Source organism: Bidens hawaiensis, unplaced genomic scaffold (assembly GCF_021521415.1).
Source record: "Bidens hawaiensis isolate Kalapana, Puna unplaced genomic scaffold, B.hawaiensis_p1.1 tig00000512_1, whole genome shotgun sequence".
Lineage (NCBI taxonomy): Eukaryota > Viridiplantae > Streptophyta > Magnoliopsida > Asterales > Asteraceae > Bidens > Bidens hawaiensis.
In genome coordinates this window covers 4,574,509-4,589,420 of record NW_027491033.1, presented here as the reverse complement: position 1 = coordinate 4,589,420, position 14,912 = coordinate 4,574,509, and the positions used below count along the sequence as shown (strand labels likewise).

General features: G+C 41.3%; 1 protein-coding gene across 1 annotated transcript; it reads left to right on the top strand.

The window, feature by feature from the left end:
* Nucleotides 1-598: 598 nt before the first annotated feature.
* Nucleotides 599-9,239, top strand: LOC143634543 (lipoyl synthase, mitochondrial-like). Its single transcript, XM_077102588.1, has 4 exons — nucleotides 599-1,023; nucleotides 1,725-1,936; nucleotides 3,130-3,509; nucleotides 8,968-9,239. The coding sequence occupies exons 1-4, from the start codon at nucleotides 599-601 to the stop codon at nucleotides 9,070-9,072; spliced, it is 1,122 nt and encodes a 373-aa protein (XP_076958703.1). The 3' UTR covers nucleotides 9,073-9,239.
* Nucleotides 9,240-14,912: the final 5,673 nt, after the last annotated feature.

Below are 14,912 nucleotides of genomic sequence, written 5' to 3'. Positions count from 1 at the left end.
TCTAGCCATGCTTCCCTGCTTTGTACTTGATGAACTTCCATGTAAGACAATATAGCCATCGGGCGGCTTCAAGATCCGATCCTATTATTCCTAAGAGGAATAGAGTGGTAAGCCATAAAGGTGGGGTTTTTAAGGTTAATTTTTATGGATGAAGATGAAGATATGAACGAAGACGAAGAAGATGAGGATGAAGATGAAGTTGGGAATAATAATGATATGAAGGGACAACATAAAAAAATCGTCTGGAGAGACAGTTTTTTAAAAAGTTAATTAAGTTAAAAATAGGGACGGAACAGAGTGTGTCAGAACCTTTACAGTTGTCAACTTTTGATTGGTTAAAAAGTCTCGTCGTTTATTTTCCCAACTCGTCGTCTTAGTACATATTTGTTGGGTTGTTTTGAGAATCTTGACGGATTTTTTTCTCTCTCTCTCTTTTAGGTTATTTTGAGAATTTTCCCTTGTATTATTCACTTTATTATTATATTATGTGGTCAAAATAAGCAGACTACCTAATCCCCGTGGCAAATGGATCCCCATCTTCAATGCAGCTTCAACTGAAACCCGTTCCAAAACCACCATTAACACATAAACAAACACCATGATGCATTCACGCTTCAAATCACTCTCACGAACCCTAACCACCTCCAATCTCCTCTGTTCAATCTCATCTCGAACCTTCTCGTCTCAAATCCAGCATCCGAAAACCCTAGCGGACCTCCGGAACCGTCTGGCCGCTGAATCGCCCACTCTGAACGATTTCATCGGCTTGTCATCCGATGAGGAGTATTCTGTTGAGGTCGGCACGAAGAAGAAGCCGTTGCCGAAGCCTAAATGGATGAAGGAGTCGATTCCAGGTGGTGAGAAGTACACGCATATTAAGAAGAAGCTTAGGGAATTGAAGCTGCATACGGTTTGTGAGGAGGCTAAGTGCCCTAATTTGGGCGAGTGTTGGTCCGGTGGCGAAACCGGCACTGCCACTGCCACGATTATGATACTTGGTGATACTTGTACCAGAGGTTGCAGGTAAATTCATCGTTTTTGGTGTTGATTTGAAAATTTGATTAATTGTTGTAGTTGTGGATGTGTTAATTCAATTGTTATTGTGTTAGATTAGAAACTAGTAATCAGGTAAATTCTGTTTTCTTCTTTATTCAACATGGCTGTATGTACAGATGTGTACCACAATGATCATATAATACTTTTAGAAATACCAATGCACACACTCCCATGCTTTCTAGCCTATTAATATTGTCAAACAAATTTGTATTAGGAACAAAACTGCAACTTATCTAACAATAAATATAATTGATTTTCCTAAAACTATTTATACTAAATATGATATCAAGTATTAAACCTATCGTATTGATGGTAGAAAAGTAGTGACTATCTTAACAAGTAGATTATTGTTTGAGATATAACCATATTAAATCTGTACTGATAATTAAATCATGATGGACCTATTATTTTTCTCAAGTTTTTTCCGTTTCTAACAATTAGAGAGTAAAGTTTTGTGTTTTTAAACTATCCAAATTCACTCCTAAGTCCTAACCAGTTTTGGTTTCAAGTTATCTCCTAACCAATTTTGATGTCAACAAGAAGCAAAGTACACATTCAGTAAATTTGATCTTGTATTTGTGTTAGTCAACATTTTTCATATATGGTTACACTTGATTTATTTTCAATCTAATTACATATAGTTATACTCTGTACTATTATTATTTCAGATTTTGCAATGTGAAGACTTCACGCACTCCGCCACCTCCTGACCCAAACGAACCTTCAAATGTTGCTGAAGCAATTGCTTCTTGGGGTCTAGATTATGTGGTGATTACTAGTGTTGACCGTGATGATTTATCTGACCAAGGAAGCGGTCATTTTGCTGAAACCGTTCAGAAATTGAAATTACTGAAGCCCACTATGCTCATTGAAGCCTTGGGTATTAATGCCTTCCTTTTATTATTACTATTACTATTACTAGGCTTGTAAACGAACCTAACAAACTTTGCATTTTCGTGTTCGTTTATTTTAACTGCGCAAACGGTCGAACACGACAATTAAACGAACAGGGGTTTCTTGTTTGTGTTCGTTCGTTAAGAAAATGAACATGTTTGTTTGTTTAACTTTAACCGAACAAATGATTGAACACGAGCAATGAAACGTACGGGGATTTCTTGTTTCTGTCTGTTCGATAAGAATATCAACGTGTTTGTGTTCACTCATGTTCATTCATTTAACTTTAACCAAACAAATGATCGAACATGAATGGTTAAACAAACATGGGTTTCTTGCTCGAGGCTGTTTGTTAAGAAAACTAACGTGTTTGTGTTTGTTTGTGTTTGTTTATGTTTGTTCATTTGACTTTAACTGAACAAATGATCGAATACGAACAATTAAACGAATGGGGGTTTCTTGTTCGTGTTTGTCCGTTAGTAGTATAAACAAACAGTTAATGTAAAAAACTTAAACGAACGAACATAAGTGAATATAGATGAACAAACATGACTAACCAAAAAAACAATTAAAGGTAAACATGAACCTCAATTTGTGGGGCCTAAAAGATCAACAAAACTAAACTAGACTGTAATAAAAAATATATGAATTTCATAAAACTAAATTAAATTGTAATGAGCCTAACAAATTAAATGAAGATATAAACAAACAAACAAACAAACGTAAACTAACGAACATAAATGAACTTAAACGAAAAAATGTAATAAAGAAACATAAATGAAAGAACAGACATGTGTTTATGTTTGTTGACTTTGTTCATTTAACTACATGAAAAAAAAAGATCTGCTCATCTTCATTCGTTTATTAAATAATCGAACGTTCAAAAACATAAATTAACGAATGAGACATTGGTTCACGTTCGTTCATATAACTAAATGAACAAAAAGTTTTGTTCATCTTTGTCTGTTTATTAATTATACGAGCTTTCAAGAACATTAATGAACGAATGAGACATGTGTTCATACATTTAACTAAATGAACAAAAGGTTTTGTTCGTCTTCGATTGTTTATTAAATGAACGAACATAAATTAACTTCCCTCCGAATGGTTCACTAAACATTCGGTTTGTTTACAGGCCTAATTATTATTATGGTAATTAATTGTGAATTAATTATGCAGTTCCTGATTTTCGAGGAGACATGTCGTGTGTAGAAAAGGTTGCAAAGTCGGGGTTGGATGTATTTGCTCATAACATTGAAACAGTTGAAGAGCTTCAGAGTTCAGTCAGAGATCACCGTGCTAATTTTAAGCAATCTTTGGATGTTTTAATGAAGGCAAAAGAGTATGCGCCAGCTGGCACACTTACAAAAACATCTATAATGTTGGGTTGCGGTGAAACACCAGATCAAGTAGTGAGTACAATGGAGAAAGTGAGGGCGGCTGGTGTTGATGTCATGACATTTGGTCAGTATATGCGACCTTCTAAACGCCACATGGCTGTTTCAGAGTACATAACACCACAAGCATTTGAGAAATACCGATTACTGGGCATGGAAATGGTATGTTTTATCTCTTGTTATCAATTTGGGCGGGTTCGGGTAATGGGTCAAAATGGGTATATCTATACAGGGGTATGGTTTTCGTTGACTCTTAATGAAAGTGTGTTACTACGTTAGTATGATTAAAAAGTTATATTATGACAATTTTAATCTAGTTTTTTGCATGAAGCAATTTAGGAGGTCTAAAAATGTACTTTGGGGTGACTTTTGCTCGAGTCTGACCCAACTCTTTTTAATTATATATTTGAACAATTAGAGAATAGAGATAGTATATAAATCAAAATCACCCATTAGAGATAAAAACATTAATAATCTATGAATTAGAATTGCACAAGCCTATATGGCATTCATATATTGAAAGATGATCTTTAAAGCGGTTTTATATTGGAGTTATAGGCCTAAAGGTAAAAGATATTTAAAATTTATTGGTCAAATGCAATTAGTTACAGAACATGAAATATCAATTACAAACTTCACCCTTGGAATGAAAACCTAGTTTCAAGGCTCACTACTATCTGCTTTCTTATCACAACTAGGATGGTGTTTGAATGCATTTAAAATGTAAAAACTTTATTAATCAACATAAGTATATTTAGACGATCACCAACGCAAGAGAGGATGCGTGTGTTGTGTACTAAATTTGGGACATACGGTAACAAGGACAATTCATTTCATACTTTCTACTATTAGAGCATTCCCAACCCATTCCCTATATTAATGTGAGGAGAGTTTTTAAATTATAGGGTGAGTTTTGAGTGGTTGTGAGTGTAAATTATAGGGTGGAGGGAGAAAAAGTAGTGATTTTTTTTGTAAATTTGGTGAAACTTTGTTTGTCCCTATTTATTTTTTAATATTTGTTGAATTGGTTGTGAAGAGGAAAGAGAAAACTGTAATGATAAAGGTATAAACTAATATTAACTAATTGAACAGGAGAGAGAAATGTAGTTTTTTGTAGTGTAATAATGAATAGGAGAATACTTTGGTTTTTGGACTATAAATAATGTGTCCAATCACGAACAATTTCTTCCATCAATTTGGTAAATAATGTGGCCCATTTGAACTTTTGTGTTCAATCACACATCAATATTTTATTTTATTCATAGTTGATCCTTTTATTTATTAATAAATTTTCGGTTTTGATTTCTTTTTGAATATTTCAAGTTATCTTAATTCTCAAATTTACTTTATAAACTAAAAGACTATTAACTTGAAATTATTATTTTGTTTAATTTTGTGTGTGTGTGTGTGTGTTATTTCAAAGTTATTTATCAAACTCAAAAGGAGTTTCTAGAATATCATTATTAGCTCTAAGCCTCTAAAGTTATTATTGTTTTAAAAACTTACATTATTACTATTGCATTATTATTACTATTTAGATGTTAAATGTATGTTAATGTGTTTTGTACCACAACCTAGAAACTTCATTTGGTGAAACCTGAAAACCAGGAACAAACAAATCATCATCATCATCGTCATCGTACTCAGTAAATCTCACCAATAGCAAAGCTAGAGGAGGGTCTGAGGAGGGTAAGATGTAGACAGCCTTACCTCTACCCCATTGGAATAGAGAGGTTGCTTCTAGTGAGATCCCCGGCTCGAACAAACAAACAAATGTACTTCAGTAAAGCCAAACATCCATCATATCACCTGCAAAAGAAAGTCATAAAACACTACCCCACGTCCCCACTTGTCTAGGAGAAGCAGTCTCTCAACCTACTAACCATCACACAGATTAGCATCTTTTCAAATGATTATAAGGCTGAGGGGTGTGGCGGGGCTCTAATGGGGGCTTTAGTGGGGGCTCCAGCCGATAATATTATGACGTGTGGCAGAGAGAGAAACTGGATAAGGGGGTGTTGGAGCCCCCGTTGGAGCCCCTGGCCCTGGTGTGGAAGGGCTCCAGCAGGGGCTCCAGCGAATTTTTTTTTTATTTTTTTATAAATATATTCAAACAACGTATTATTAAAAAAACTCATAAATTATTAAAAAACACACATTAATAAAAAAACACATTAATATCTAAAAATAAAATAAAAATAAAAGTACTAAAAAAAACATTATTCTTATTCTTCGGCTTGGTCTTCTTCGATCAACCTCTTTCGGATACGTTCCTTTTGCTTTTCCATTAGCAATTGATCGACCGGATTTAGGTTACTGAAGTCTCTAGTAAGGAAGTCCAAATCTCTCATTCGACTTTTTTCCTTTTTGTCATTAGAGACCATCTCCATGGTTTTGTTGAATTTATTGAGGGATTCAACAAGATTGGCGATGTTTACGGCTTCCCCCTCAGCCGGTTTTTTCCCCTTGGCGTCCCTTCCCAATGGCCGCCTCCTCGGCGGTGAAGACGTTTCCTCCTCCGCAATGTTTAGGTCGAATCCAACGCGGCAATCCGACCCGATTGAAGTGCTATACGCTCCTGACGAACTAGTTTTAGTCTGTTTCGGCCGTACTTCCGCATCAACGTCCGGCGCCACCAGCTCAACCCACTTGGAACACCTTTTCAACCTCTCCCACAACTTTAAATCGTCCCACGTCTTCACCGTCCCATACCTCCGCAAACACTCCTGCTTCCACTCTTCGACCGTGAAATTGTAAACCGCCAAATCATCACTGCCACTTGGTCTCATACGACCGCTGTTCCTGTTGAAAAGATTAGTAAACAAGCCGACAAATTTTCTGATTTCGGACCACCGACCCGAAATCATATCGGCGTTCCGCTCTGTACTCCCAACGAGCGTATAGAACGTCTCCCTAACCTTTGTCCAAAAAATCTTGCTCTTTTGGTAGTCGGCTGCAAAATGAATAAATAAATTAGATTTCCATTTAACTTTTTTATTAAAAATCATTTTTAAAAATGTTAAAACAATTACCGCAACGCCGATCCTCAGAAATGGGGTATTTTATAGATGAAAAAAAGGTTTTTTTTAATTAAATAAGAGCCAACGGCTCTTTGAAACACCACCAACGGGTCTTTGCACACTCCCCTATGCCACTTTATGCCCTCCTCTGCCGCTAACCCCATCACGCCTGCTTAGATTTTCGTGCTCGCGCCCCGTTAGCGCCCTGGCTAGCGCCTGGTGGTGTGGTGGTCGCGCCTGGGGGCGCGAGCGGAGGGGCTCTAGCGCCCCCGTTGAAGCCCCACACCCCTCAACCTAACACTTTTAACAGTTAAACCTTGTTAATTGTTAGGCTGAGGGGTGTGGGGCTTCAACGGGGGCGCTAGAGCCCCTCCGCTCGCGCCCCCAAGCGCGACCACCACACCACCAGGCGCTAGCCAGGGCGCTAACGGGGCGCGAGCACGAAAATCCAAGCAGGCGTGATGGGGTTAGCGGCAGAGGAGGGCATAAAGTGGCATAGGGGAGTGTGCAAAGACCCGTTGGTGGTGTTTCAAAGTGCCGTTGGCTCTTATTTAATTAAAAAAAAACCTTTTTTTCATCTATAAAATACCCCATTTCACCCATATCAATCACCACAACTTCAAAATAAAACCCAAAATCAACCCAACTTCCCAAATTTTTTTTAAAAAAATGGCTGGAAATTGGTACCCAAACCTAGATTCAGATTATATTGACGACGATTTATGGTCGTCACCGCACCAACCGATGTTTTATTCGGAGCCGCAAGAATCATCCGGCTTTCAACCATCCAACATACAACCGTCTCCTAACTTTGTTGTTCCGGAGACACAAGAATCACACGGTGAAGCTACGGGACCAAGAAGACGCGTCCACCAGAAAAAACAAGTTGCAACGGACGGGTCGGGACCGGCTTCGACTCCGAGGACGAAACGGAAAACCACTCCGTGGTCATCGGATGAGAAGGAAGCCTTGTGTCGGGCTTGGATAGTCATTTCTGAGGATCGGCGTTGCGGTAATTGTTTTAACGTTTTTAAAAATGATTTTTAATAAAAAAGTTAAATGGAAATCTAATTTATTTATTCATTTTGCAGCCGACTACCAAAAGAGCAGGATATTTTGGACAAAGGTTAGGGAGACGTTCTATACGCTCGTTGGGAGTACAGAGCGGAACGCCGATATGATTTCGGGTCGGTGGTCCGAAATCAGAAAATTTGTCGGCTTGTTTACTAATCTTTTCAACAGGAACAGCGGTCGTATGAGACCAAGTGGCAGTGATGATTTGGCGGTTTACAATTTCACGGTCGAAGAGTGGAAGCAGGAGTGTTTGCGGAGGTATGGGACGGTGAAGACGTGGGACGATTTAAAGTTGTGGGAGAGGTTGAAAAGGTGTTCAAAGTGGGTTGAGCTAGTGGCGCCGGACGTTGATGCGGAAGTACGGCCGAAACGGATTAAAACTAGTTCGTCAGGAGCGTATAGCACTTCAATCGGGTCGGATTGCCGCGTTGGATTCGACCTAAACATTGCGGAGGAGGAAACGTCTTCACTGCCGAGGAGGCGGCCATTGGGAAGGGACGCCAAGGGGAAAAAACCGGCTGAGGGGGAAGCCGTAAACATCGCCAATCTTGTTGAATCCCTCAATAAATTCAACAAAACCATGGAGGTGGTCTCTAATGACAAAAAGGAAAAAAGTCGAATGAGAGATTTGGACTTCCTTACTAGAGACTTCAGTAACCTAAATCCGGTCGATCAAATGCTAATGGAAAAGCAAAAGGAACGTATCCGAAAGAGGTTGATCGAAGAAGACCAAGCCGAAGAATAAGAATAATGTTTTTTTTAGTACTTTTATTTTTATTTTATTTTTAGATATTAATGTGTTTTTTTATTAATGTGTGTTTTTTTAATAATTTATGAGTTTTTTTAATAATACGTTGTTTGAATATATTTATAAAAAAAAAATTCGCTGGAGCCCCTGCTGGAGCCCCTCCACACCAGGGGCTCCAACACCCCCTTATCTAGTTTCTCTCTCTGCCACACGTCATAATATTATTGGCTGGAGCCCCCACTAAAGCCCCCATTAGAGCCCCCCACACCCCTCAGCCTTACAAACATTGTAAAATTCTCTTGTGGGCCCACCTATTTTTTTATACCCATTTAGGTGTAGAATGTAGCGTGTGTGTAGTTTGGTTATTTTATAAGGCCACTTTAATCTAATTTGGGTAATTCCAGTTCAAGTGGAACCAAGTTTCTATTAGGGTAATCAGGGTAATAACTGTAGGGTAGTTTATCTTCGGTCTAAACCTCGATCTGAATTAGTGTGATTTTACCGGGTATGTTTGTTCTGTCAATTATTCCCAACTTATAATAATAATGATAATAATAAGAATAATAATATATAAAGATATAAATTGTGATAATTTGGTGTTAACACGCGGTGATCTGATGGTATTTAGTTAATTCATATTAAAATCGCGAGGTCCTTGATAAAAGGAAGCTATTTGTTTAACCAATAAATCGTGCGAATTTGGTCGATTTCATGATAAAGCGATAGAATTTGGGCAGACCTGATTTTAAATCGTCTTATGGTTTTTTGTTTATGGCAGGGATTCCGATACGTAGCATCAGGCCCTATGGTGAGGTCATCATACAAAGCGGGCGAGTTTTACATCAAATCAATGATCGAAAAAGATCGCGCTGCATCTGCGTAACAATTTCATTCCATTAATCATAGCATGTATCATCTCTTTTGTGATTTATATAAAAAGTGAAAATGTTGAGAAGAAGAAAATGTAACTGGCCAAAAGATCTTGCTTCTCATCCACAAACATTTCCATTGTTATTGGTAATTCGTACTGCTGCTACTTTCTTTACCTCATTCATTGTAATTATGTTCATAGTAATGATGTTAAATTGATAATTGGGTTAAAAAAAATAGTTAATTTTATAAACACAGATCACTAAAAAGTAATATAAATTTGTTAAAAAAATATAATAAAAATGTTTTTTTTATCATCTTAGTTTTATGTTTTAAGAAGACTGATATTGGCTATTTATGAACCTTTTTTTTAATAAATACTTGTAACTTCATGAAGTTTTATAAACTAAGCAATTTTAATTATAAGATTTCAATGAAACACTGAAAAAAAAACTAATACTAATAGTTTAATTGTTTATAAAATTCATAATTTGTATATTTAGTATACTCTATGTTTGATACCTTCGATGTATTTCAACTTCAAATCCTTAAGTATACTCTATGTTTGATACCTTCAAGATTCAAGTGCTTAGTCTATTCGACAATAGCTTGGTGCAAGGCTTTTTCAACTAAAGGTTTGATAACCATTCATTCAAGGCTTATAACCAAACAATCTTCAAAAGCCAGTTTAGCAATAGTTGCACGGAGTTTTGGGAAGGCTTCCTTCCATGAAGTTATCTTTCGAGTGAGAGTTGTCGGAATGGAAGACAGTTTAAATGAGGATAATTGTGGGTAGCGTCTGGAAAGAAAAAAAAAATCTATGTTACATGAAGAGGTAGGTCCCAGCAGAGCCCAGTTGGTCCCGCAAGACTAACCTTGAACAGGGACGTCTGCGCAAAGGCCATCTGCTCCCGCAGGACCCACCATGCTCAGAGAACCTTACGCGCAGTACGCAAGCTGTACACGCAGGGAAAGCCTCCCAATGGTAAGGTACCCCGCCTGTTCCCGCAGTTGCGGATACAAGCCATCAGGGAAGGCTACCCGCAGACAGCAGGGCTACACGCACAAGACACTAGATACTTCAGTAGTCACATGAAGGAATGAGCAAGGCGGGAACAATCCCGCCTAAATGAGCCAGTCTGTATGATTCTGAAAGATCTTTTGTACTATACCTACCAAGGTATGGATAGGACAGACGATCTGACCAGAACAGCCCATGAGCCAATCACAGGGTGACAGCTCACCGACAACAGTGCGAGGAGGAGCACCCTCTAGTACTGTTCGTCACTATTAGCCGCTGCCTACTCACCAACCCTTACTGTGGGGCATGCGCAGCCTACAGTTGGTGGAATAGTGTTACTGTTGGCCGTAACCTATTCACCAACCAGCATGGCCTGCGTACAATCCACAGTAGGTGGGACGTGCATAGTCTACAGTTGGTGGAATAGTGCAGCCGACTTTGTTACTGTTGGCCGTAACCTACCCACCAACCAGTATGGCCTGTGCATAGTCCACTGTTGGTAGAACAGGAATACTATTCAGCCGGCTGTACCTTCTAGGAAACCTACCTTCGGCTATAAATACTCCAACAACTTGGAATGGTAAGATCATCTGCTATCCAGTTATCTAGCAATATCTTAATATACACTTATATTCAGAGCAACCTAGTCTGATTCTCACGCCGGAGGGTGGTCACAAGGAGGAACCCCCCCCCCCTTCTCAGTGATGAGCTTACGGTGTTTGTTTTGCAGGTCTCCTGAAGAACAGCCTTCTCAGCTAGATCTCATCCGTGGGAAACATTACTTAACCCCCAGATTATCTATAATCTGTACCGGGTCACTTAGTGTTTCTTCATTGGCGCCATCCGTGCATAAAAGCTAGAACTATTTTAGTTTTTTCACAATTTCTGAAGAAATGGTTAACGTTACTCCGGTCCAAATGCCTGTAACCGACCAAGAAACCCCGATAACAACCCCAGCAACTGGGGGGAACACCGGCGGTTATACAATCCTTACGAACACTACCCCGACTACCCAAGCCGGGGCAAGTGCAGTAAATATTCCACTGGGGTTCACCGATACCCAGCTGGAAAAACGAACGAGGGTCCCTCGCCAAACACTAGATCAAGTGAAGGCGTGGGCCGAAGCACGGCAAAGAGAATTCCAAGCCGAATTGGATGAACGCTTGCGTTCAGCTCAACAGGCCGACGAATTCGGCAGTACTCGCCAACACCTCAATATGAGCAGTGACTGCGAGTACTCAGACGACGAGTTGGAGTCCGATACCGACGCGAACCCTCGCCATAAGGCGAAAGGGAAGCGTAAGGAAACGGACGTCCAACCAAAAAGGAATTTTGGGGAAGCTTTTAAACCAATCGCGGAGAGAAACCCGCGTGACTTCTCCAAGACCTTTAGACCAACTGCTACAAATGCAGGAAAGTCAAAATTCGCAAGGGACATTGCGGAAGCAATCGCCCCGAGAAGTGCCAAGCAAATGTCCAACATTGGCACTTATGATGGTCTATCCGACCCAGACGACCATTTGAACAGGTTCATTGCGGGGGCTACCGTCAGCAACTGGACGGAACCCACGTGGTGCTACATGTTCCAAATGACTCTGGTCGGAGCGGCCAGGGCATGGTTCGATCGTTTACCGATCCACCACATATATGACTGGGCGGACTTTCAGAACAAGTTCAGCCAGCACTTCAGCCAACAGAGGAAGTACACTGAAGAGCAGTGGACGATCCTCAACTGCGTGAGAGAGGAGGATGAATCTTTACTGGACTTCATCACTCGCTTCAACTCCAAAAAGCTTAGTCTCGGCAACATAAGTGAGGATCTGGTTCGCGCCGCCTTCATCCAAGGCGCCGAATACCCAGAACTTATCCGCACATTGACGGGTAAGGATGGCATGCCATCAACTTGGGATGCCATCATGACGGCGGCAAAGCGCTTTGCCGAGACGGAAAAGCAACTGGGAAGGGATCTTCCCCAGAGTACACACCTCTACACGCAGAGGACAAGAGAGAACAATGTCCGGATCGCCCGGCAGAACAAAAAGAGGAGGCTAGGTATTTGGCAGTCAAGGGTAAACTTTGACACCTCATCCAGCTCTCGCCCTCTTGTTGGCGGAAGGGATAACACACACCCTTCAAACCGAAAACACCGGTGGACGCCACTCACGAAGAGCGTCACGGAGATATTTGCCACGGAAAAATTGCCATGGCCAAAAGCCCCATTGATCCGGCAGAAACCTAATGCGGATCAAAGCAAATCCTGTGATTTCCACGGGACAAAGGGTCATGGTACTGAAGAGTGCACATCCTTGAAGGATATTAATGAGACATTTTTCAAGGATGGAAGACTTGCACATCTCGTGGCATCAATCAGGAAGGGAGGAAGGAATGACAACCGGTACAGAGGTAACGGACGGAAGCTCGTCGACATCAGCATCAACATGGTTAATGTTAAGGTCAGAGGAAGAAAAAGGCGAGTGACAGAACCATGCGCGTGGAAGGAAGCTGAGGTGCGCTTCCCGTGAGTGCCAGGAGGCCCCAGCAAAGAAGGCCCCATCGTCATCAGAAGCAAGCTGGGGCATTACATCACTTCCCGCACTCTTGCTGACAACGGCGCTTCGTCGACAGTGATGTACAGGCAGTTCTTTGATAAGCTGGATGATGAAGATAAAGAACGCTTGGAAACGGTCTACGCTTCAATGGAAGGGTTTGACGGCAGTACAGAAACCCCCCTGGGTATCCTATCTTTCCCCGTTACTCTTACTGATGGGAATCATTCACGCACAGAAGACGTGGATTTTGTCGTGATGAAAAAGCCACACCACACGTACGACATCCTATTCGGAAGAGACGGGATGGCAAGATTCAATGCCGTGGTATCTTCAGTCCACGGCATGATGGGATGGCCAACAGCTGAGGGTGTAGCGATGATCTCTGGCATTCCCCAGGTATGCATTGCATCTGTCTCATCTAAACCCAAACCGAAAAAGGCTAAACCAACCATCACTGAACCGGAAAAATGGGCCTTCAATGGCAAATACCCCGACCAGGCCGTTACCATTGGACCAACAATCGTTGATCCCACCCGCACATTACTCAAACGCTTACTGCAGAAAAACGCTGACATCTTTGCGTGGGCACCAGCTGACATGACTGGTGTACCCCGAAGTAAGGCGGAGCATAAGCTCAAGTGCGATCCGGCTGTTACGCCAGTCGTACAAAAGCGCAGAGTAATGGGGCCTGAACAAACTAACGCGTGTAGAACCCAAGTCAAGGAACTCCTTGACGCAGGCATCGTACGCGTTAGTAGATATCAAACATGGGTTGCAAATCCCGTAATGGTACCGAAGAATGACAAACAATGGCGCATGTGCATAGATTTCAAAGATTTGAACAAAGCATGCCCCAAAGATTGTTATCCGTTACCAGAAATTGATCTCAAGGTGGATTCGTTGGCACCATTTCGCCTTAAATGCTTCTTGGATGCGTATAAGGGGTACCATCAAATCCACATGGCCATAGATAACCAGGACAAAACCGCATTTCGGACGCCCGATGGTACATTTTGTTATAAAATGATGCCATTTGGACTTAAGAATGCAGGGTCCACGTACCAACGACTAATGGACAAAGAGTTTCATGCCCAAATCGGGAGAAACTTGGAAGTCTATATGGATGATTTGGTCATCAAAAGCCTCGAGCCAGAAGCGATGTTGAAAGACATTGAAGAAACTTTCAACACGCTCCGAAAAATAAACATGAAGCTCAACCCGAGCAAGTGTTCATTTGGGATGGAAGAAGGGAAGTTCTTGGGAGTCATTGTTACTAAAGATGGCTTCAGAGCGAACCCTGAAAAGGTCGAAGCCATTGTTAAAATGGAATCACCTACCACCATCAAACAGGCTCAGACACTGAATGGACGACTAGTCGCACTTAATCGCTTCTTGGCAAACCATGCGAATAAGTCGTTTCCTTTCGTGTCAACATTGAGAAACTGCTTGAAGAAAACGCACTTCCGCTGGACACCAGAAGCGGAAGCAGCTTTTCAGGAGATTCGGTCACGCTTGATCGAACTTCCAACACTCACAGCACCACAAGCAGGAGAGGAGTTAATCTTATACCTTTCCGCAACAGATAGAGCAACCGGGGCAGTCCTGCTAGTAGAACGAAAGGGCATCCAGATGCCAATCTATTATGTTAGCCGTGTACTAACAGACGTAGAAACCCGGTACTCTACCCTCGAAAAATTAGTCTTAGCACTTATACACGCTTCACGCAGGTTAAGACGATATTTCCAGGGTCACCCAATTACCATTCTCACCAACTTCAAACTCTCAAACGTTCTAGGCAAACCCGAATTATCGGGACGTCTAGCCAAATGGGCAATTGAATTGGGAGAATATGCAATTAAGTACAAGCCAAGACCAGCCATAAAAGGCCAGGTCCCCGCTTCGCGGGAGAAAGAGTGCCAGGAGGAGGCTCAACCCTCCCCAGCACAGGACATCAATGATGTCTGGCGACTCTACACTGATGGAGCCGCCAGTAACGAGGGTTCAGGCGCAGGGTTAAAATTAACCAACCCAGCAGGCCAAGAATATACTTACGCTATTCGGTTGGATTTTCCAAGTACGAATAACGAAGCCGAATACGAAGCATTCTTGGCCGGTTTGAGAATTGCGCGTAAGATGGGAGTGAAAAACTTGGAAGCCCACGTGGATTCCATGCTGGTGGCCAACCAAATAAATGGCACGTACACGGCTGTGAACGACACAATGGCCCTGTACCTCGCCCAGGCAAAAACCCTCATGCGTGATTTTAATGATTGTAAAGTCATA